This window comes from Tubulanus polymorphus, chromosome 12, assembly GCF_964204645.1.
Source record: "Tubulanus polymorphus chromosome 12, tnTubPoly1.2, whole genome shotgun sequence".
Lineage (NCBI taxonomy): Eukaryota > Metazoa > Nemertea > Palaeonemertea > Tubulaniformes > Tubulanidae > Tubulanus > Tubulanus polymorphus.
Window position 1 is genome coordinate 699,765 of NC_134036.1, and position 24,536 is coordinate 724,300.

General features: G+C 38.8%; 1 protein-coding gene across 1 annotated transcript; it reads right to left on the reverse strand.

Moving 5' to 3' along the window:
* LOC141914157 (neogenin-like) lies at positions 1 to 23,164 on the reverse strand. Its single transcript, XM_074805424.1, has 24 exons — positions 22,959 to 23,164; positions 22,279 to 22,424; positions 21,368 to 21,664; positions 20,529 to 20,691; positions 19,650 to 19,792; positions 18,453 to 18,728; positions 16,330 to 16,555; positions 15,665 to 15,810; positions 14,872 to 15,159; positions 14,053 to 14,102; positions 13,829 to 13,973; positions 13,253 to 13,363; positions 12,873 to 13,067; positions 12,493 to 12,588; positions 12,095 to 12,406; positions 11,637 to 11,744; positions 6,423 to 6,617; positions 6,164 to 6,299; positions 5,426 to 5,637; positions 4,832 to 4,963; positions 4,454 to 4,612; positions 2,481 to 2,690; positions 220 to 374; positions 1 to 138 (listed from the first exon to the last, which is right to left on the reverse strand). The coding sequence occupies exons 1-24, from the start codon at positions 23,162 to 23,164 to the stop codon at positions 40 to 42; spliced, it is 4,206 nt and encodes a 1,401-aa protein (XP_074661525.1). The 3' UTR covers positions 1 to 39.
* Positions 23,165 to 24,536: the final 1,372 nt, after the last annotated feature.

The window sequence follows — 24,536 nt, forward strand, 5'->3', positions numbered from 1 at the left end:
GTATTGTTTCTGCCCGTCGTTTTTGTTCGTGAGCGCCACCTAGCATTCGAATTCTTGTTGCGTAATAGCGTTCAGATCTTTCATGATTCCCTCCAGATTCGCCATTTCAGCGGACAATTCCTCGGCGCTCGACGACTTCTGGAATAGAAATAACAAAACACGTTGAAGTGAAACGATCATAACCGGAACATGCACTGGCGAGCGAGGTGGAATAATTACCGGAATATCAGATTCTTCTCCACCGCTTTTACTACCACCACCGCCGGCGCCACCGTGTGGAGCTCTCGGAGTTATCACCGGCATCGGTTGACGGTTTTTCATCGAGCCAGACGGACCGGCGTTTTTATATGGACTAGTGGTCTTTTGAGGTTTTACTGCAACGAGAAAAGTCATTCATTTACTCACGGTAGGATTGTTCAATGATGTTTAAAAAGACCAGATTTGTTGAAATAAATGCCACACACATATATGGTATCAATTAGCAGCCTGGACCAACCACCAAACCCGTCAAGCTTTCAAATGTGACAATTTTTGAAAGTGCGCTGATAAACTGTCTAATGTCTGGTGTTTGTAGTTCATTTTCAATTAAAAAAATGTCTCAGGTGAAGCACTGAACACATGTGAAGTGTGGACGATCAGTTTTTGAAAGTGTGCTGATAAAATGTCTAATATCTGGTGTTTGTAGTGTATTTTCATGTCTTAAGTGAAGTTGTGAACACACAATATGAAATATAGAGGATGAGAAATTTGAAGAATGGTCAAGGTTCCTCCAGGCTGCTTGTATTAAGTGCTGAGGTTATTATTAGCAATGGCGGCTAAATGGCGCTTTATTCCAATATAACGAATTTGACATCGGTTACAAAACGACTCGTCACGTACACAGCTGTCTTCTGCCTAAAAGTGCGGCTAGATTCACAATCATGCTATCGATACGCAAAAGAAAATTGTTCAACACATAAATCACGGGAATCTTTCCCCGGTTAAACGATTAAAGTGATTAGTGATAGTAAGTGCTACAAACGAACAGCAGGGACGCCAGACCCGGGCCAAAACATAGATCCACCTAGAATGAATTGTTAAAATATCCTGTTTCCAATTTCTGAACACCCAAAAATAGCAACAAAGTTTAGGGTAGAATTTGTAAAAATGTTTGATGCTCACGACAAATTTCATCAATAACTTGGTTTTTTTCTTTAGATAAATCCCTCCCAGTTGTGGCATGTTGGGTTATGGTGCGTTGTGTGCTTGAGGAAGGACTCGGTGCTGTTGTTGGCTGCGCGGTATAAATACGGGAGGCGGGTGTGGAATATGGAGGGACCGGTGTTGGTAAAATCAAAAACATGCAGGTTAAGATAATCAAGCAAACTAACGCTGTAGTTCATGGCAAAGCACCTTATACAATCAAACTCGCTTATATTATCACGTTATAAGTCATCTCTATTTACATGGGTCAAAATTTGTATACCTTTCTAATTCAACTGATATTATCGCTTGGATAAGTTATCAGAATAAATAAATCATCCCAATTAAGATGATTTAAGCGACTTTGACTATAATATCAATAATTTTGTCTAATTTGTTAAATTCAAATTCTACAGGACCCATTTCCGCAGTTCACTCTGTTAACTCTGACTCAAATCCTAACTCACAACTGCAGAATTGGGTCCAGAATGCTTGATTATCGATAAAACATTAATTGTAGGGAACAGTTTGTTATGAGTTACAATATGGAAACAACAAATTCGGGTACTTTCTCTTGAGAACAAGTTGACTGTACTATACTCAGGTACTACTACATCTTATTAGGACAGTTTCATGATCAAAACGACATTAATTTGACTCCCGAGTCAAGAGGTGAACAGCACAAAACAGATTAGAATCATAGCTTCACGATAATATGTTTCAAGTTCAACGGTTAACGAGTAGCCATTTTCCGACACCAGGATTTCTGATGTTTCAGATGGTATGCCTATAACCGTGCGAACTTGCAATTAATTACCGTGAAGCTAGACTGATAATCAATAATGAGTGACAAAGTCACATCTACACAGGACAAATACAATCATAGAAGCCACCTGTACATTAAACATCCTACGGACTCTAAATTCCCGTATGACATCATCAAACAGAGACCACAAGATCTATAGACTTTTGCGCAAATGGTTGACATCAAGTAGCATGATTGGGTCGCAGAAATAGATAACATGTTTCAACAGATCCAATTACTAGTGGGCAGTATGAGGGTGTCATACAGGGATTTAGGAGGCTGACATCTTTTATAGAATGGTCTATGCACAAAGAATGTGGTTTCACATCTATTGCACTGGAGTATATCAGTCAATCGAAAGATTTACAACCAAAGCAAAATTGAAAGTAGACCTTCGAAATCAAATGGTTTAAAAATTTCCATATACGGGAATCACCCCTCCCCCCTATGATGATGTACAGTCAACAAGTTAATCTCAAATGAGTGATAGTACCTATCGATCTAGAGGGCGTACCAGGCACACTGCATAACGATGGCGGAGGCGAGGGCATCGTGAAACTCTTCAACGGATGACCGGACCGATGAGGTAATGACTTCGAGCCCTCGCTCGGTGTCGATGATCTCGATAATGAATCGCACGCCTGGTCGTACGGCAACGGGTACTGTTGGTTATACACGGAAGGGGACTCTGGCGACTGGGGGCCTGAAATAAGATAATACGACTTCAGCGATTGGTTGGTTAGTTCAGTAGACAAGACAAGACAGGTGATTGGTCGGAACTAGAAGCCAAAAGTATCTCTTCTAAAATTGGGAACGTAAGAATTGAGAAAATCTCGAGGTAAGATTCGCGTAAATATTGATCAACTGTTCCAGCTAATCTACGTTGTGATTGGTCAACAAGACAAGTGATCTGTTGTTGAAGAAAAATGTGTCGGACTAGGTGATTGGTTGAAACTATGTTACGAGACAGGTGATTGGCTAGATTAGTTATCAATGGTTAATCGGTTGGCAAACAGGAGAAAATGAAGTCTGAAATAAAGAATTCAAAAAATGAAAGAATAAAATATGTCCAATAAATAATTTTTCTAATATGTTTTCGCTATAACTGGTCATATTCCAAATACGATTCCAGATTATAATAACAAAGTACTTCAAACTGTATAGAAGTGCATGAGTTATAAGTACTGATGAGTTATACTAAGGAATTGTATTTGAAATAGGCGAAAAATTAAGGAAAACAATATTGAGTACTTTTTAGGAATCTTAGGGCAATCCTCGAAGCAAATTTATCAATGAAGTTAAATGATTGTTCCCAATGGAATTACTAAAGAAAGATTTTTAGCTAAAAATTCATGAATATTGACCACTGAATGAAGCTATACGTATCTAGTATCTAGTTAGTTTAATTTCAAGTCAATCTTCTACGAGGTTGAGGAAAAATAAAAATAGAATCTGAGAGAACAAGCTATAGTTCCTATTTGAATAGTATCACATCGACTACAAGGTTACGTGGAGCCACAGACTGATGTCTACTTTATCCCATGGTTATAGAACCTAACACATTTACTGTGATCCCATCACGGCAATGCCATGGGGAATTACAGTAACAAGTTTATTGCTGCTATTTCAACTTTGGTTTCGAAATAGCACCGAATGCTGGTTAGTTTATCAGACAAATGCTAGAGAGCGCCACTATACCATGTCACGGAAATATAGCGTTGAATGTAACGTTTTTTATAAGACGTTTTATTTTGATACAGTCTATAAACCAAGCCCCTCGAAAGAAAGTTTATTAGTCGTGTTTCTATCGTCAATCGACGAAAATAAAAATCCAACGAAAAAAAAAAAAATCTATTATTAATTTCTGCCGATTATATCATCGATATGTTTGTTACTAAGCAACGAGGCGTAGCGCGTGAAGGAAATCACCTTCGATATGTTCATGAAGCGGTTGTCGACTGAGGTCCGGCGACGATTTCACAGCAGACGCAGGATATTTCAATCCTAAAAACATTTCCATCGACAAAACACATTGAAACGCCAGAGACTATGAGATATCAATTAACGATATAATTTGTAGGCAGATCCAGAGATGAACGTTCTCAGGCTTTAATCGCAATCACACTGAAGACAATTTGGCCCGGTCAAACTGACCCGGAACAGACCAAGTCTAATTTCTAGCCAGTGTTTGATCAGAAAGCCCATTTTTGCCAAAGTCCTTCACTTGTTACTGAAACGCTATGAAAACAATGCTGTGGCAAGTGTGAGGTAACTCACTTCCAGAACCAGTTAGCGAAGTGAATTTTTGTCTTGGATTATTATGTTTCTATCAATTCAAATCAGGGTCTTTGATTATTCTATGTTGCAGTATATTTCCCTGTTAATTCATCCAAAAACCTGGATCTGCCCTGCAGTGTATATATAGGTGTTAACTGCACCTATGATAGAGTGGGATATGAACGGTACCTGAGCTGGGTTGAGACATGTCTCCGGCGTGAACGCGTGGAGTGCTTCCGTATCCGGTGTTGTACTGCGTACGTGGATATACCGGTCTCATCGGGATCGGTCCGCCCCCGCCTCCATCGCTTATATGACCGTTCGGTATCGTCGTGGCGATCGCTATAGCTACAAATAATCAACACACCAATGATGACGATTAATCGTTGTAGTTAATATCACGATTGCAGTGGTTCAAAAGTTGGTTAAGGTGTCACTATATCTGACATAATGACACCTTACAAGAAAAGAATTGATTCAGTGTTCATTCTTAAATCAATTTTTCAATTTTGTCTCAACCCTATAACATCTATTTATTGGTTAATCATAATCAATCTGGATACTTACGATCGCGTGGATACCCGGCGTCGACGGGAAACGCGATTCCTTTCGATTTAATCGGACGCATCGGGCGATATCGATCCTCCGATATACGACGTTCGTGATGGTGCTGGTGTAACTCATACCGCGGCGGGTCACCTGTGGAAATATCAATCAGTATTTACTGAAACGTTACATTCATTCATGGTTTACTAAAAGAAGGATAAAGGACTACAGTCTTATATACTTAGTCCAATCTGGGATATAATAATATTACATTATTGTAACAAGTCTCAGGCTACGACCACTCAATCTATGTAGCTGTTAGAAGATGGTTTTCCCCAGATTTGTTTTATTGCAGTTACAAAGGACTTAAACACAAGGCCCTGGTTTCATATCAAAGTAACAAAGACATATCCTCAATCGGGATAACTACTGCCTTCGTAACAACGAGAAACCTTGTTAATAACTGGTAAATTTCAAAATGTTCCCAGGGATTATTTAGCCGCACACATTTAAGAAACTAAACCAAGGTCTTATAAGAAAACAGACTCATCACTATAAGACCAAGTTCTCGAATCACTTTAGGACAGTTTTCCGATGGTCTCTGATTAAACTTACTGTTGAATGAATTTCGTCGTTTTTCTAACGGGATTTCGTCTAAATCCTGTGAGTTACGCGGTATAGGAGTATCCGTCATCGACGTCTCTTCACGTTTATCCATCCCTTTCAGTTCCATCTGTTCATGGTGAATCCACAGATCCGGAGGTTTCAGATCTTTTTGCGGACCTTTCGGATTTTTCGCTTTGCTCGAAGCTTTATAACCACCGGGCCTAGAATAGAACAACGATCTCGTATTAGTTTCTAGGGATACAGTAACAAGGGTCCCAAAATCTCCTGCCTTTTTATCAGCATTCTCTGCCTGGCAAGGTAATAAAACCACTTCTGGGCTGTAGTTGTTCAAAAGTTGGTTAAAGATAACCGTTAGGTAAATACTGTAGTATCAATGAACTTAAATTGTCACTATGTCAACTATCCACTGGTTAACTTTAACCAACTTTTGAGCAACTGCAGCGCCTGCCGGATACACAACAGCCGATATCCTGATATCCTGAGGCTGTCAGTTCCACAGACAAGGCTTACTATTAAGACTAGTCTCACCTCATTTAGGTCATATTACATAATGAATCCAACAACTTAAGACCAGTCTTACTAGATAAGATCGCGTTCAGATTTCAGTCATAACTGTGAACAACTGGGTCTAAGACACATCTTAGATCTTACACTCATTCCGGCCACAACCGACCTAACGAATAACAGCCCGGTCTATCATCAGTGGAAACATGTTTTACAACTTACTTTCTATTTTTCACTTCACTGCGGTTACGTCGATTTCGCGTTGCTAAGAAGATGACGACGACGGCAATAGAGATTACAGTTACTCCGGCAATTACTCCAATTACAATCCATAAGAAGTTCGGACCATCGCTCGATTCTGTAATTGACAAATTAATCATTATTTTGAATGCATTCCTAGAGGAAACGATCTGTTCTTTTTAAGTGTAGGATTTTATGAAGAGTCAGATTTGGCTCATCGAGGGTTATATTTTACGTTTACCTTTTTTCAGGTGATAAGCGACGACCGGACTCATCGGTCCGTATCCTTTACTGTTACGCGCTTGTATTTTGAAATAGTACGTACGATCGGGCTTCAAGTCTCTTATCGTCGTCGACAACCGGTCGCCGAGCACGCCCTCGACGGCCCACTGACGATCTTTCAACGTCGGATCATGCGTATAAAACAATAGGTAACCTAGACAACGACGATAACAATTCAAATTCAGTAAACCCGGTAATGTTCTGATGATGAGATATTCAAGACACTGATGATGTGGTTGACTGAATGACTGACTTGCTAGAATTTCATTTTCATCCAATTCTAAGGGCGTGGCCTCTGTTATTCATATGGGATATTGTGGATGTCATTCTTTCAGGGGCTGCAGTTGCTCAAAGGTGAAGATAACCTTAGTAACAATGCAGTTTCAAATCGCCACAAAGTCAGTGATAAATTCACGTTGACCTACTTTTTGGACAACTGCAACCCCAGATTTTAATATATGTAATTTCATATGCACTTAAAGGGGGCAGATTTAATGGGGAATAACGAATTTCATCTTTTTTTAGTTCATTAAATCCAAAATCATTTTGTAACTTTGATAGAGACGAATTTGTTAAGATCTGCTAGAGATACTTGGTGTGCGTCGATTCTACTAAGAATTTAACACTCAACTATTGAGAATATATAACTATGAGATAAACATGACTTCATGAAGAGAGTCCGGTAGTGTGCACTCTATACACCTATATATTTACGAGTCTAAACTCTGTAACAAGTTGAACACAATGTAGAGAGAGGGTTGAGATAGAGCGAGGGGGTGTGGCAGGGAGAGTAGAGCGAGGGGGTGTGGCAGGGAGAGATAGTTGGTGCAGCAGTATTGTTTGCAGTTCAAAGGGGTAAAGTTTAGATACAGTTTGTGCAGAGAGAGACAAAACAAGAACAAAGACAAACATTGACACAAAGACACAGTATGATGAGAGAGGGTGGAAGTTCAGTTGACACTGGATGGATTCTTACGTTTATTGATTATCTATGCTGTATTTTGGCTACAAATTCTGAACCAATTTTTTTAACAATCAGGGGCTGTGTTAAAACTAGGATCAATAAGAACTAATTCAAAATATAACTAAAATTTGCTCATAAACCTCTGCGAGGATTGAATGTTATCTAGATACCATCATGCAATCTAGTTTATTTCATTCTACGCTGCAAGTTATTACATGAAAATAAGGCTATCGATTTTTAAACTGTTATCAAAACGAATTAAGACTATTATCGAAACTAGATGTTAAACTATACCAAAACTTAAACATCAAAGAGATTTCAATAGGGGCCATTCAGTAAGTACACCAAGCAAAATTTTGTTGATTTGCCCTCTCGCTTGTGTAATATGTACATCAGCAGGTAAGGTCATTTTCTGAGCTCCTTACGCCTATGCATATGTACATACCTAATGAACGGACCCTACTGCAGCTCCTTTGAGTCAAAAGAGCCCAAATCAGGTTAATAGCTAATTTCAATTAAATATTAGTCTATCAAACTAGGTTTCCAAAGATTGTGTAAAGACTACAAAAACAAAATTGGTCAATATCTAATCAAAGAATTGGTCAGTATCTAATCAATGAATTGGTCAGTAACTAATCAATGAATAGGTCAGTATCTAATCAATGAATAGGTCAGTATCTTAGTAATAAATTGGTAAGTACCTAATTAGAGTATATATAAGAGTATATATAAGAGTATATATATATATATATATATATATATATATATATATATATATATATATATATCTACTGGGTAATCTACTGTTCAATAAACCATGCAATGTTTACTACTATAAGCCTGACGAGAGGAATGTTCATCGCTAGATAGAGATTTCGAAATGAACAGCAACGCGACTAAATATCAACGATAAACCAACGCATTTCTATTTTCACTGATTGAGAGACACGGTGAAATTTACGGCGATCAACTGGAATTTTCAAATTGTGCGAATGAGGAAAAGATTCAAACTCTAGACGATTTTGTGAATTAGGATGTTTCTAAACACAGCACACTCAAAGGGGGAGGTCAGCTCAAACGACCCCTCAAATTCCAGAACAAAGAAAAAGGGGACTCTCAAAAAAGAAGAAAATCAGTGAAAACACACTTTCGGGTGCCGGGCGTCGCGCGCCACGTCTGGCGCCGCCATAAACCATGTGCCTACCTGGTACTTCTGTTGCCATGACGATACGAAGAAGACACACAATGACGACGTTGATTGTTGGAGAAGTCGAATGAAAAGAGTTGGAAGAATGAACGAGATTTAACGACGAAATAATCGCGAAGAGGTAGAAATATTTCTGACAGAAAGTTTATAAACGACTCGAGGTCGACTCGATGGAGGCAAATGAGATCGGGGTATTCTTAGTTTTTCATATTCTTAACCCTTTCAGTGCGTCTACACCACAGTGCGGTGTATCAATCGGTGATGGATTTTGCTAGTACACTGCACTGCGGTGTATTGATGTTACTAGTTTTTATCTCTATGGAAAGATGGCAGCACCTGTCAAACATAGTGAAATACTAGTAACTAATGATACACCGCGCCGCGGTGTAGACACATTATAGTGCTATTCCCGTTATTCAACACACTAGGGCGGAATTTTTCAGAATTTTCAAATTATCTCCAGCACTATAGGGTATTGATTAGTCAGCACTGAAAGGGTTAAATGAACTTGTGATTCAGAAATCTGTTTGTCAAAACTGTGCCTAGGAGTTTCAGTTCTTTTGATTTCACTCAGCCATGGTCACATGAGGAATGAATATAATGAATAATCCGAAAGTAATAGTTCAGGGTCTGTAGTTGCTGATAAGTTGGTCAGAGTTAACCAGTGGATAAATACCATAGTGACAATTAGAATTGCATTGTCACCATGGTATTCTATCCACAGGTTAACTCTGACCAATTCTTCAGCAACTGCAGACCCTGATGAATAAACTTTGAAATATCATCTACGTAGGATTATTCATTATAAAGGACCAAGTTTTGATATTGTTTCTTCAGTTTCTGAAGAAATAAGGATTTCCACAATTCTAGTTTTTATGCCTAAATTACGTAGAATCCCAGTTGCCACCAGGAGTCCAAATTAGTTACTAATTAATGATATTAATATTTAATTAATTAAATCATCAGTAATAAATATACTTTTTATATAATATTCAATTACAAATTAAACTAATTACTAACTAACTACAAGGTTCTTCAGTTATATGGACTACAAATCAACTACGGACGCACGTAACTACGGCAGGCGGCAAACAGGAGTTCGGTGCAGCAGACGCCGCACTGACCTCAGCAGACGACAAACTGACCAGATCAATAAAACTATCACATGCTATCTATATAATATATATCTAAATGATAATAGTTGATAAGACTAATCATTCTGTACAATCAGAAACGCATGCCCAGCAAAAAATCAAGTCGAAATATACAATGGATCCTTCGTGGAAAGTAGTCTGGGCGAAAATCCTTAACGCTCCATTGGATTCATCCCGCAGAAGGTACTGTTTATAAGTTAAACATATACACGCCTCTGGATTCTGATCTGTACCGCTATAATTGTGGTACAAAATCTTCATAACTAGTACAATATCGGAAATGGACTACTTCACGCAAATTAAAATTTCCTAAAACTATTCCAGCAGAATTCTTCCGTTGAATCAGGTATTTCTATTCGAACCGTTCTCTTGGGATCGGACGGAGTTAGGAGATGGGAGAGAGAAGGTTAACTGAATACGTGTAAAGCTTAATGATTTAAAACTAAAAGGCGAATGAATTCGAGATTGAGGAAAAATGAAATAAACAGCAAGCGCTCAACTTGTCAGAGAGCAACAACTTTATAACTTCGAAAATAAAATACAGTAGATAAAAGTTTACACAAGTAAAACAACCAACTGAGCAGCAAGTTTACGATGAACACCTAAAAATCTTGACGATCAAAAAGACATTCTCGATGCACGTAATTCAATGATAATGGAGGAAAAAATTAGATTTGTGTTTGAAGGATGTTTTGATATGAAGAGGTAGATATAAACACTACCTCTTAGGACGTAACATAAAGGAGGTAAATAAAATCTCTCGGGATATCAGAGAGGTCAGTAACTACCACCTTCTGGGTAGCACATAGGTCGGTAAGCGCCTCCTCAGCGTAATAAGATCACGGAGGTTACTTCAATGCCAGAACCATCAAAGAACCAAGAGGTTCTTTTCGATAACTAGGTCTCAGTGAGTTAACATCATTTTATAGAAATACCAAATTTTTCGTAAAATGTCGATGGACGAATTCACAGTTTTGGACAGAGCTTTGCTCAGTAATGTGGAGACATGTTGTGGGGAAACCGTACATGAACACATACATTTAACAAGACAAACAAACATGAACAAACAATGATAAACAAACAATTAACATTCATCGAATTCTTCACAGATTCCATTCACAAGAAAAATCATCATTTTCATTTGTTCAAATTCTCGTTCTAACTATATCTGACATCAGTCGTACACTTTTAACAAGTAATCTATATCATCCAAACCGACTCAGTATTCTAAACCATGCTTCCAGGCAGGGGGCGCTTCAGAGAAGCACAGCCACCGTGTCGAGGGGGAACTATAGAGGGAGCCACTCGCATACGATTTATGATGCCAAACACATTTATACTCGACACACGCACATATTCAACATGTTCACTGCATTAGCAAAAACAAAATGGAGGAATGACTCTAATATGTCCTCCCTTTCTTTCCATCCTTCAAACCTGATGGCACCACAACACTCTGCCTGATTAGCCCAAATGCACAACTATTTACACACTTGGCCATGAAGTCATTTATAAGCCAATCAGAAACCTAGTTTTATTTTAGCCTCGGCAAATATACAATAGGCAATCCGATTGGCTAATGATGATCTGATTGAACCCACATGTTCTACCAGCGCACACTCGGGCTAATCAGGCAGAATTTTGTGCCGTTGCAAAATCTTGCTCACACCACCAGGTTTGAATCGCAGCTGAAGGAGGATGTGTCCAGATCTCGGACGAACTAAAGCTTGCAGTGAACATGTATTCAAAGCATCATTTCAATCAATGTCTTCTTCATTGGTTTTTCATTAGAAATAATTTTTGATTTAACGTCGAAAGTATTAAATTCTGGGAAGATTAAATCGTTACCTGAGATGTGACCATTTGGTAGTCGAGGCGGTTGCCAGTTGATCATTATATCGGTTTCTCTGCCTTCAACGGCAACGGTCGTCAAGTCTCTCGGTGATGAAAACGGAGCTGAAAGTTCAAACATTTCAACGGTTTTTATTGTGTGTTGATATTCATAATCTAAAACTGGAACCTGAATATATATCATCCTACAACATCATCTCGAAAAATTAATCTTTTTGCAATCATAACAACTGGACCCAGTTCCAGGGGCTGCAGTTGCTGAAAAGTTGGACAAAGATAACCAGTTGATAAATACCATAGTAACAATGAAGTTTTAATTGTCACTATGTCAACTATCCACTGATTAACTCTAACCGACTTTGACCAACTGCAGCTGACCCAGAGAAGAATTAAGTTCTAACTAACTCCATTGCGTCTCTGGATCTGGGTCAACGTTCCCAATATTCATATCTCACCTGCTTCGAACGTCTTGTTCACCGTACTCATACTCCAAGTGCTATGGCGACGACCTTTGATGACCTTGACTGCGAACTCGTACCTCGTATTGGCCTTCAGTTCGTCGATATGAGCGTTCAAATCGGTAGAGTTCATGTAGCGGAATTTCTTCGAGTCGATCGGACTGTAACGGATCGTGTAGTAACGGTGATCGGTGATGTGTTGATTGTTGCCGAGCGTCGTATCCGACCACGTGACCACGATTGTCGTCGGGGACAACACGATCGCGCGTACGCCGATAGGTGGCAGCATCGGTGTTTGAGGTTCGGGGGCTGAAATCACGAATAAGATTTTGTATTGAGGATATAAAGGCTCACCATTGCGGACTCGGATATGCGAAAAATAAGGATAAACTTACTGGACTCTTCACGGGTGATGACTGTTTCATAAATCGGGCGTCCATTTCCTTTCTCGTTGTAAGCCTGAAGTCTTATTACGTACTCAGTGGCTGATTCTTAAAATACAGAGAAAATGGTAAACATTTATGAAGCCCAAAATCAGGTCAGCTATTTGGTTTCCATATAGATGAGTGATTGTTTATTTGCATAAAAAGAAAAACCCACGATCAAAAGAAAACTTAATATAAAACTTTCCAAGTTTCAAATTCAAAGTTTCATCTCAATTGCGATGAGCCATTTTTGAAAGTTTTCTGGTTCTTAATAAGAAAATAACTTTCAGTTTATCTCTCAATTGTGGAATATTTCATCCTATGAGAATAACTCTGATTTCGTAACTTACTCAGGTTTTTGATGGTGAAGTATCGTTTATCGGAGTCTAACAACTGAACGTATCCGTCCGGATGTCCGATACCGTAACCGAGCTCGTAACCACGGACGATCAGTTCATCGTTCTGAGGCGGCGTCCAACTGACAACAATTGAATTCGTGTACGGCCGTACGCGTAGAGAACTCGGTTGCCCCGGGACACGCGATTCTGTAAGTTGTAGAATTAAAGTTAGAATACAATTCTATGATATTGATATATCAATCCAATGAGTTATATGATATAGATATATCAACCCAATGCAGTCTATGATATTGATATATCAATCCACAGTGCCTGCCATATTGATATATCAATCCAGGAGCCCAATGATATTGATATATCAATCTACATACCATCTCTATCAGTCGGGAAGGTTACAGATTGCACCCATTCCGTAGCTGGTCCACTTCCATTCACTGTCATCGCGAACAGTCGCACGTTGTACTTTGTGTTTTTACGTAAATCTGAAAATAACAACATTTCAACTAAATTCCAAAAATCATCGTCCGGAAAGTACAGATTTTAATCAAAATGTTGCAGATAAATCATAACCTTTTTCTGACTCTTTTTTCTGTCAAAGAGTGCGATTCTATTCTATGGGTCTTACATTATTGGATAGGGATTCTATACTATGGGTCTTACATTATTGGATAGGGATTCTATTCTATGGGTCTTACATTATTGGATAGGGATTCTATACTATGGGTCTTACATTATTGGATAGGGATTCTATTCTATGGGTCTTACATTATTGGATAGGGATTCTATACTATGGGTCTTACATTATTGGATAGGGATTCTATTCTATGGGTCTTACATTATTGGAGTGTGATTCTATACTATGGGTCTTACATTCCTAGATTGAGTGTGTCATCAATGATTAAGTAAGGTAGAGTGTATAGAACAGAGAGCTGTGTGAACACACTTACCGGTCAGTGCATACATTCTCCTGTATCCGTCTGTAGTAACAGTATAAACATGACGACTGCTCAGTTTCTTATAGCGAATTTTATACCCGGTGATCAGACCATTTCGTTCCTCTTTCGGAGGCGGCTCCCAACGTACGATTATCGTCTAGAAATAGATTTTACATTCGATTAATTTAAAATCTACATCGTTATGATGTAAAGTAGACTTGATTTCCGAGACTTACCGTCGCGCTGGTCGGAATAAGGGTCACATTCTGTGGTGGTTTACCGGGTCCTGAAAGACAATGATTACAGAGTTTTATCGAGAAATTCAGACCCTTGGATCCAGTTCCACAGTTATCAACTAAATTCAAAACTTAAGCGCCAAGTTTTTGTATATTTTCAATTAGTAAGCTCTGGAGTCTCTCAGAACTATTGGACTGGGTGCTGACACTCAAGATTCAGTTCTACAATTCTGGTTAAGTCTCCTCCTAAGAGTTTTGAAGTTTGCATTTTTTTAACCCTAGAATATAATTCTTAACTCAGAACTGTGGAACTGAGACCCAGGGGCCAGTTGCATAGTCATGGCTTAAACTTACGACCAGTCTAAGACCAACTTAGTTCTATAGCCAATCTAGCAACTTAAGACCAGTCTAAGATTCAAGACCACTTTTGGACTTAAGTCACAACTGAGGAACCGAGACCCAGGGGCTGGTTCCTCAGTTGAGACTTAAGTCCAAAAATTGTCTTTATTTTTAAGACTGGTCTTAAGTTAAAGATTTTAGATTGGTTATAGAACTAAGTTGGTCTTAAATTGGACTTAAGTCTAAGCCATGACTATGCAACTGGGCCCTGAGTTCTAAGTTAAGTTAGATTCTTAGGCCCAGTTCCATAATCATGGCTTAGACTTAAGACCAATTTACGACCACCTTCGTTCTATAACCTAACAAATTAAGACAAGTCTAAAGGTTTAAGGCCATTTTTGGACTTAAGTCTCAACTGAGGAACCAACCCTTAGAGTTCGTCATTTTCAATGTTAGAATAGACAACAGTTTATAACTCACGATCGGAGAACGTTCTCGTTCTGAATTCATCCGTACTGATTCCTCGTCCGTTGACGTTATACGCAACAATGCGTACGCGATACTCCGTGTACGGTTCCAGCATATCCAGCCGATACCCGTCGCCGGTGACGTCGACGAATTTCTCCACGTTGTCGCCGACGGTGTAGTAATACAACGTGTAACGAGATATATCGCCGTTCGGACGCTCGGGTTTTTCCCAGTTGACTTGAATCGCTCTCGGTCCGAGCACGTGCAGTCGTACGTTATTCACCGGTCCCGGTACGTGAACTGTTCATAGAGAAAACAACAACAAACATCGTTGAGTTACAATTCATAAAGAGTTCGTTTAATAGTTTAATTAGTTAGTTCCCTGCCTTGTGGAATCGATCAAAGTTAACCGAGTCTATGCTTCATCTTTTAAACAATTTGGCAAAATAGTTCCACGAATTCAGGACAAGGAATTTGCTCCGAGACTGTAGCACGCCGCTAGAAGGGGCTGGGCAAATTTTGTGAGCTGGAGGGGCCGGGCCAAGGTCTTTATTTACACAATTTCTGTAATTCAAAATTAACAATTTGAGAAAGGCCTTGAAACCCGACTTTAACCTGGTTCTAAATTACAAACTGATATTTGACAGTTTGAAGTGACAGTGTTAGACACAGTAGATATAGATGTATATAGTATAGTATATAGGTGAAGACCATGCTTCCTGTTATATACCGAGTACAATACACGTATATATATACATCAAATATGATGTTGCCATGCAACCAACAATTCGTACAGTTAATTTACCTTCCGCTTTCGTATTCAATTTGATGGTAGCGAACTGCGGACTCGGACCTTCTCGATTGTAAGCGAGAACGCGGAATTCGTATTCCGTTAATGGTTTCAAGTGTTGAACGTTCGCTTCGGTTTTCGTCGTGTTCATCACCCGCTCACTAAAACATATCAATTTAATTCAATTAGCATTTATTGGCGGAACCTCCAAAATCAATAGGATTCTTTCCTACATGATTCTACAATAGTATCCTAAAATTCCATCCACTGGTTCAGCTGGCATGTTGTACACAAGGATGTTCGCTTAAAAAGCTATTTCAAATGACAAAGATGGCTGCCATTCGGCCATCTTGAAAGGTGGAGCCTCCAAAATCAATAGGATCCTTTTTATATGATTCTACAAAATATCCTAAAATTTCAGAAGATTCCATCCACTGGTTCAGCCGGAGGGATGTCCGGACAGACGGATGGTCAGTCAGATTGAACAAAGATAGCTGCAAAGCAGCCATGTTGGAAGGTGAAATCCCCAAAATCAAAAGGATTCCATAAAATTTCATGAGATTCAATCCACAGGTATCAAGGCGCACAAGAAAGTGTGATAGCTGCATGGAGAGCTGGAAAGATGGTCGACTAGTCGCACCTCAGCACCTCAGTTTTATTGTTTGAAGTTTAAAACTTACCGATTGGATCCGAGTTCCTTCCAATAAACGGAGTACGCAACGATTTCCGAATTTCCCGTCACTTCCGGCATTTTCCACGACAACGTGATGAACCGCGTGGAGATAATCGCCGGCGTCAGATCGAGAGGTTTACTGGGCAACGTTTCCGACATCACAGACGCCGAACCTGCGGAATTCACATCAACTCCGTGATTACCACCGGAGGGAGCTTCGGTAGGCGGGGGTGCTATAGCAACGACAACAATGACCACAACGACGACGACGGATGATGCAAGCGAAGGAGGAAGAAAACGTTTTAAAAAAAGAAAATATCGAAAAAACTAAATTAAACATGTGCGGATATTAAATAGTCTTTTTAGTATATACCGTTCAGATATTCAGATCTTGTCTGAATTTGAATAAGAACTATTTGCTCGGTAAATCAAAGGCTTGCTTAGCTCGTTTAACTTTTTGAAACTGACCAGTTGCTCAAAAGTTGGTAGAAGATAACCGGCCGTTAAATACCATAGTAACAATGCAATTTCAATTGTCACCATATCAACTATCCACTGGTTAACTCTTTTAACTTTTGAGCAACCGGCCCCTGGGCCCAGTTTTATAGACTGGTATTAACTTGAATCAGGGGTTAATTCAATTCATTTTCAATTGAGTTAGACCCCGGGTTAAATGAGAAATATCTGCATGAATTATTATTATTCAATACTAAGAAGACAATATTTCAACTAATGGTGTTGAGTGGTAGTTACTACTGGAAAGTATCACTAGAGTGGATAATCTCAATGTTTATTAAGGAATCAGTTGCTGAAAAGTTGGTTTTATGTTGACAATTAAATACAGTGGAAGCAATGCATATTTTGTGGTCACTATGTCAGTTACATCCACTAGTTAGATCTAACAAACCTTTGAACAACTGCACCATAAAAATAGCAGCTTAATTACATTAAACTCAATATCAATTTATGAAATTTATCGATATTTTATCATCTATCAATTAGTGATTTGAGTAAATTTATCAAATTTGCGATGACTAGAAATTATGCAAGCAAAAATGTTTATCAGCTAGAAATAGAAAAGAAAATTCTGTTATCATTCAAATAAAATTAGAATCTTTATAACCAGGAGCAAAAAATGCAGATAAAAGGAAGCTTCGTCCATTAAACTATGATTTAATTAAATCAAAATAAAATGAAATAATTGAAATACAGATAATGCTCACAAGACAAAGCAGTGGGGACTGAGAGGGAGGATGACATACAGGGAGGGGGTTACATGCTCAGGAGTAGAGGGGCTAACATTCTATTTATTAGTTCAATCCATGTTCATCATGATTATTATAATTCAAGTTTTAATCATTCATTCGTACAATATTCAGTTTGTTATCATTTACTTAAAATATATCATCAATAATAGCAATGTGCGTTTATATGAAACCCAGTTAGAAGATCTATTTCAGATAGGTCACGTTCAGAATCAATATCCAAACAATATCAAACGCACTGACTAGAATTAGCTGAGGAGAATGAGCTGGAACCAAGCCCAAGTATGAACCTATCTTCCCTAGACAGGGAAACCGAAGGATGGTACAATTTGACCATATGGAAACTCTTTTTCTTAGATGACACATTACAGGGTTTTGAAACTGAGACCGCCTCAGCAAAAACCTAATGCAGGGTTTTGAACTTGATGGCATCATCAGAATGCCACAATATATGAAAGCCTAGCATTTTAGACCAGGTCCAGATCTGTCCTACCCTTGTCCTAGTAAACACAGGGTTTTGTACCTGATGGCACCATGACACTGCCACAGTATATGAAAGCATTGTAGACCAGGCCCAGAGCTATCTGTGCTAAGTGACAAGACACCCTATCCTTAAAATCATTCTGCTATCTAGGTTTCAGTATTAGTAACAATCCACAGAATCCACAGTTCCACAGTTATGAGTTCACCCAGCAGTTTACCATATGTTATTCACAAATATCTACAGATTACAGCGCCATCTTCAGTGACTTACGAGTCGAAATTCACTGCATTTTCAATACGATAAGACCGGGTGAAGTCACAACTGCGGAACTGGATCCAGATTTAAAGTCTTGCACACACACGAGTGATCTAGCGAACATACCTGTCTGTATAATAATGAGTTGAGCACTGGCTTGTATATTACCCACTTCGTTACTAGCCATACACTGATAGATCCCGTCGTCCGATCGAACCAGTCCGAGAATTCTCAAATGTTTACCGTCGACGATTTGAAAATAATCGTTCGGAATAATCTGATCTCCGTTTTTCATCCAGATCACGGTCGGAGTCGGAAAACCTTTCACCTCGCATTCGAACAGGATGTCTTCGTTTATTCGAGCCGTACGACTTTTAGGCTTTTTCGAAAAAACGGGTTTCACTAAAATTGGAAGAAGGAAAGATTAGAGTTTTTTTTATCTCAAAATAGTTTTTATTCAGTACACTGCCCTCAAGTCGGATCCATTGAACTCTAAAACTCTGATATTCAAAGATTAGAGTTTTTCATCTGAAAATAGTTCTTATAAAGTAGACTGCACTCGAGTTGGATCCATTTAACTCTGAAAATAGTTTTTACACAGTAAACTGTAATAAGATAAAAACCCGCTATCTACAGATTAAAAGAATTTAAAAACAAGAATTCATTTATTCAATCTGAAATATCTAATACACGACGTTTCGATCTCACCCTAGAGATCATCATCAGGTTTGAGTGTGGTTATCGTTCTGTGCTCAAGTCGGATCCATTGAGTTCAAGAGATAACCGTTTAACATTGATATTTGTTGATACAATTTTTTCATGAAATGCTCTAATGTCTAATTCTTTTAAAGACCACTTCGAGTTCTGGACCCAGTTCCACAGTTGTGAGTTAGAGTTAACTGTGAACTCAGGATCCAGTTCCACAGTTGTGAGCTGAGAGTTAACTCTGAACTCAGGATCCAGTTCCACAGTTGTAAGTTAGAGTTAACTCTGAGTTAAAATCAGTTCATTTTCAATGAGTGAACTCCGAGTCAAATCTTAACTCAGAACTGTGGAACTGGATCCAGGATGTTATTTAAAGAGGTAACTGTTTCACAAATTCTGTCCTAAAAGATACAACTTAAGCAAATTCTATTGCGTAGATAGCCACATTGGTTAAGTTGATCTAATGGGTCAAATTTGCTTGAGTTTAGGATAATCTTACCAATGGCTGCTGCAGATTACAGCGCCATCTTCAGCGACTTATCAGAATTGGAAAAAACAACTAAAGGAAATGAATAACAAGGATTACAGTGCCACCTGGTGACGAATGAATGAACTTACTATGTACGGAGAGAATCGCGCTGGCGTCGACGGATTCTTCCAGATTCGTCGCTCGACACATGTACGATCCGGCGTCGGCCATTTTAACCGCTTCTATTTTCAAACTTCCAGTTCCGCGTATTGTATAACGAGTGTCTAAATGTCTGAAATTTAAAAATTTAAAAATTTTTCAGTTAAACCGCTGCTGGCATTAGACTAATGGAAATAAAGACGAATCTATTTCAGGGTAAAATTACCGGGCATAAATTTTCAAATTGACTTCAGAACAGTGACTAAATGTTTGAAATATTGCAATTCTAAAATGCAACTGCTGGCATAAGACTAAGGGGGATATAGATCTGATGTAGACCCATCTATCTCTGGGTACAATAGAGAACCAGGACTGAGTCAAGGCTCATAAATATTAAGACTTCTTAAATTTTCAGATTGACTACAGAACAGTGGGATTAGTCTTAAAGTGGTCGGAAAATTGCTAGATTCACTACAGAAAACAATATCACTAGTCTGAAGTGGTAAGATTGGTTTTAAAATGTTCCCGGGGACAATTTTTCTTCCACATCTATGAAACCCAGCCCTGAAGTTTTTCAACCTCATTTTATATCCATCTTCAGAAAATATTCAGTCAGGAATCAAGGCTCTTAAATCTAAAGACTTCTTGAATTTCTAGATTCACTACAGAACATAACGGGACTAGTCTGAAGTGGTTGGATTGGTTTTAGAAGCAAGATGAGCTTAAACTGGTTAAACTGAGTTAAGCAGAAAACAATATCACTAGTCTGAAGTGGTAAGATTGGTTTTAGAACCAAGATGAGCTTAAACTTAGTTAATTAGTAATTGCTCAACAGTTCTTGTTCAAATGACCTGTTCAAAAATACTTACGACATGTCGATTGTAACGCCATCTTTCAGCCACGTAATCGTCGGTTTGTGACCTTGACGATCGCGACCGTTCGCGCCGCAATACAACATTGCGTCGTTGCCGTCGAGAACCGTTTGGTCTTTGGGTTTCATGATAAAAGTCGGAGTCACGCCTTGATACGTGGCTGCAAAAGAAATTAATTTAGTTTTGTCAGAATTCAGAGAAAAGTTTAGCGAATCTGTGAAATAAAACTGTTTTAGAAATTATATCTTGATTGATTTCGAAGGCAAGATTACATTAACCCTTAACTTATTTCTATCCTCAAGTGCTAGGTCCAGTTCTACGGTTATGAGTTAGAGTTAAGCATTCTCTAAGAGCTCTTGAGTTGAATTCAGTTCATTTCAATAAAATAACTCTTGAGTCAAATCTCAACTCAGAACTCTAGAACTGAGTCCGGGAGATTATTCAGAAATTTTGAAAAATTCCACCACAGTGCGGCGTATAACAGGAATACAGCTGTGGTGTGTATACTGCACTGCGATGCGGTGTACTAGCTTAATCTATAATTGATTTATATACCGCACTGCGGTGTAGACACACTGAAAGGGTCTATATTCATTTCAACTAGTTACTTATAACATCAATACACTACGATGCGGTGTACTAGCTAAATCTATAACTGATTTATACATCGCACTGCGGTGTAGACATGATGAAAGGGTCTTTATTCATTTCAACTAATTACTAACAACATCAATACACTACGATGCGATGTACTACCTAAGTCTGTCACTAATTCATACATCGCACTGCGGTGTAGATGCACTGAAAGGGTTGTTTTCGATGAGTTTTCTACTTACACGTATCAGGATTTTGAGTTAACTGCGCGACCTGACTCATCTTCGAGCGTTCCACGTTTTTCGCGCGACACTTATAAGCGCCGAGGTCCTGAAATTTTATGTCGCGAATTTCCAGAATTCCGTCTTTGTGGAAAACGTTATTGACGTTCATTTCGTCGGTGGTCGTTAATTCCATTTCGTCTTTGAACCACGTGACGTTCGGTTTCGGGAGACCGTCCATCGTACACGGGAACATCACCGTGTCGCCGAGGTGGAGTTTATGATTCGGTGGTTGCTCGACGAAATCGCGACCAAAATCTTTTCGAAAAAAAAAAATTCAGAAAAATTTGATACGTTAATAAGATTTATCATTCATATCATAGGTAGATTTACAGTTTGTTTGCAGACAACTTGTAATTAAAAATCTTGTTATATATCTCTTATAAATCCCTCCATTTTTCAGATAGATACAACATTGGTCTTAGAATGATTAACTTGTCCATTGAAGAACCATTGTTACTATCATTGTATCAATATTGTCAACATGTTGCAACAATAGGGAACTTAATACTTGATGTTCAATTGAAAAATAGCCCTATTACAAACACTGATGAGATAGAGCGTAAAAATCTATATCAAACATCAACTGTCCAAACATTCTTTAAAAGAAGTTATGATAAGTAGATTAACGTTGAGATAGCCATTCAAACTAATTGAAAATGCATTGTTTTAATACGGCTATCCGACTCATTCGCACTTGGAAAAACTTTTTACAAAGATCGCACGGACAATTGTTTGATTCAGAGCAAAATTGCATCACATCTCATCAAGGAACCTGCTCACTGGAAAGTGCTGCCATCTAGTAATACAACGAGAAACTACAAATTGAACAAAGTTTTCAAACTTTTCGACGCATCATCTGATATACTTACAAGCGATCTGTAATTTAGCCGAACGGCTGACGATCGAGCCCAAACCGGGCACGGTAGCCACACAGCGGTATATTCCCTCATCCGGGCGCTGTGTCCGCGTATGCACAACTCTTTCTATATACAGCGAACCATTCTCCAGTTTCGTCCTGAAAATTTTACAAACATATTCTATAAGTAATAAAATAGTTGCTACAAGTTTGAAAGTATAACATCTAGATCACACAGAGCACAACCACTGGTGAAGCCAGCAATTTTTTTCACATTTCATAATGTGCTGATGCCCAGGACATGCAGTCTTATTAATGTGATAGATAAGCTATAGAACCCAAAACAGCTGGGGCTGATCTCAATTTGTTAGATAGTTCTATAGAACCAAAATGAGCTTAGACTGGTCTTAAGTTGTTAGATTGGTTATAGAACCAAAATGAGCTTAGACTGGTCTTTAGTTGTTAGATTGGTTATAGAACCCAAAATGAGTTTAGACTGGTCTTTAGTTGTTAGATTGTTTATAGAACCCAAAATGAGTTTAGACTGGTCTGAAGTTGTTAGATTGGCTATAGAACCAGCTTGATAGTTTTGACTGGTCGTAATTTTGGTAACATCTTAACATCATCAGGTATATTTCATGTATCACCTTTTCTCAGAAGCTACAGCAATGAGAAGTAATGTATATACGATACCTGCGCGAATCAGACTCGAAATTGATGAATTCTCCATCTCGTCTCCAGGCGATCGTCGGTGGACTCAAACTGCTGCTCTGTTGCGCGAAACAGTTCAACGTCGCCGGCTGATCTTTAACGGCTACGAGATCCTCGGGTTGAACGGTGAAAAAGAAATCCGAATACGGACTGGAACCTGCAATCATACAAAATATAAACAATGTCATTAGTTCGAGTGTTGTTACTGGTCAATTCGGACCATGCTTTTTTGATCTTAAAATAGGGATTGTCCCTGTTATTTATTTGGTTGGTAGATTTCGTTCGATTTTTTGATTTGGTGTCCCTTACAGACCCACCATACCTGTCGGGAGCGAAACAGGGGGTTCGATTTTGAAATCAGAAATCGAAGTACATATATAGTTGTGTGATCGGCGGTCGAGCTTACAGAACTTTTTTTTTTAAATCAAAGTACATAATTGGGGAATTCGGTTCTGGTCCAATCATACAACCAGTCTGAACCGGCAAGCGACTGATTGGGGTCCATGCTTTTAGTAACAGGCCGTAAATGTGTAACCCACAACTTGGTGCCATAAAGCACCGTAATGGTGAATATTAAATCATTTTATAGAGCTGTCGCTGCGAATAGGGACCTTGTTCCAGAGTTCTGGGTTACGATGAACCCAAACTTAACTCATTTATAACTCATACTCATATCCAAATATGGTCGACAGCTTAAGTGGAGGTATGAAACCAGTTGGAAATTGGTAATAGGTTTTTTCAATCCCTCACAACCGTGTACCGCACTATGCAGACTTTAAGAACAAAATGGCGGCTGTTTCAACTGTAGGAAACTAGGGGGAAACATTGCCATAAAGCGATCAACGTAGAACTTAAGAACTCTGATGAAACACGATCAGTCAGAACTTGAGGAGTATCAGTTACGAATCGCCGACACGCACGAATCACGATTCCTACCGATTCATTAATGGGTTGTTAGCGACGCTGGTTTCGAGAGTTAGAAACGATATAGTTGAGATAATTGGTCGAGATTGATGGAAATTGATGAACGAGAAATGAGAGAATCTCACTTGACAAATGAGAGCGAGAGAGAACGCGAGAGAGTGGACGACGACGAGATTAAGACTTGTTGCTTCGTTCTCCGCGAAATGTAATCAGTTCGAGTAATTACCCGCGTCCGGTCACCGTGGATACTAACAAACCGTCGTCGTTATTTGTCACGGGAGTAGAATGATTTGCGTTTGACAGCCGGCACGTAGAAAGTCATTTATCTCGCGCAGAACTCCAAGATTCCGACAATGAATCCTAAAGCTGGCAATTTCTATGACGGACGGCGAGAGAGACCAATTTCATACTGATTACGATCGTTTTAGTTTATAGGAAACACGGCAATTTGTAAATAAACTTCCGATAAATTGTTACACCGTTCATTTCTGATATAATGACATGAAGACTTTCGGACTTAATGGCAAGGCTTGGGCAACGTTGGAATCCAGAAACACTGACAACCTTTTTTCAGTCAACATTTGGAAAGTTTGGTAAAACGGCAAATAGCGATTGAATTTTCGTTATTGTGAGCTA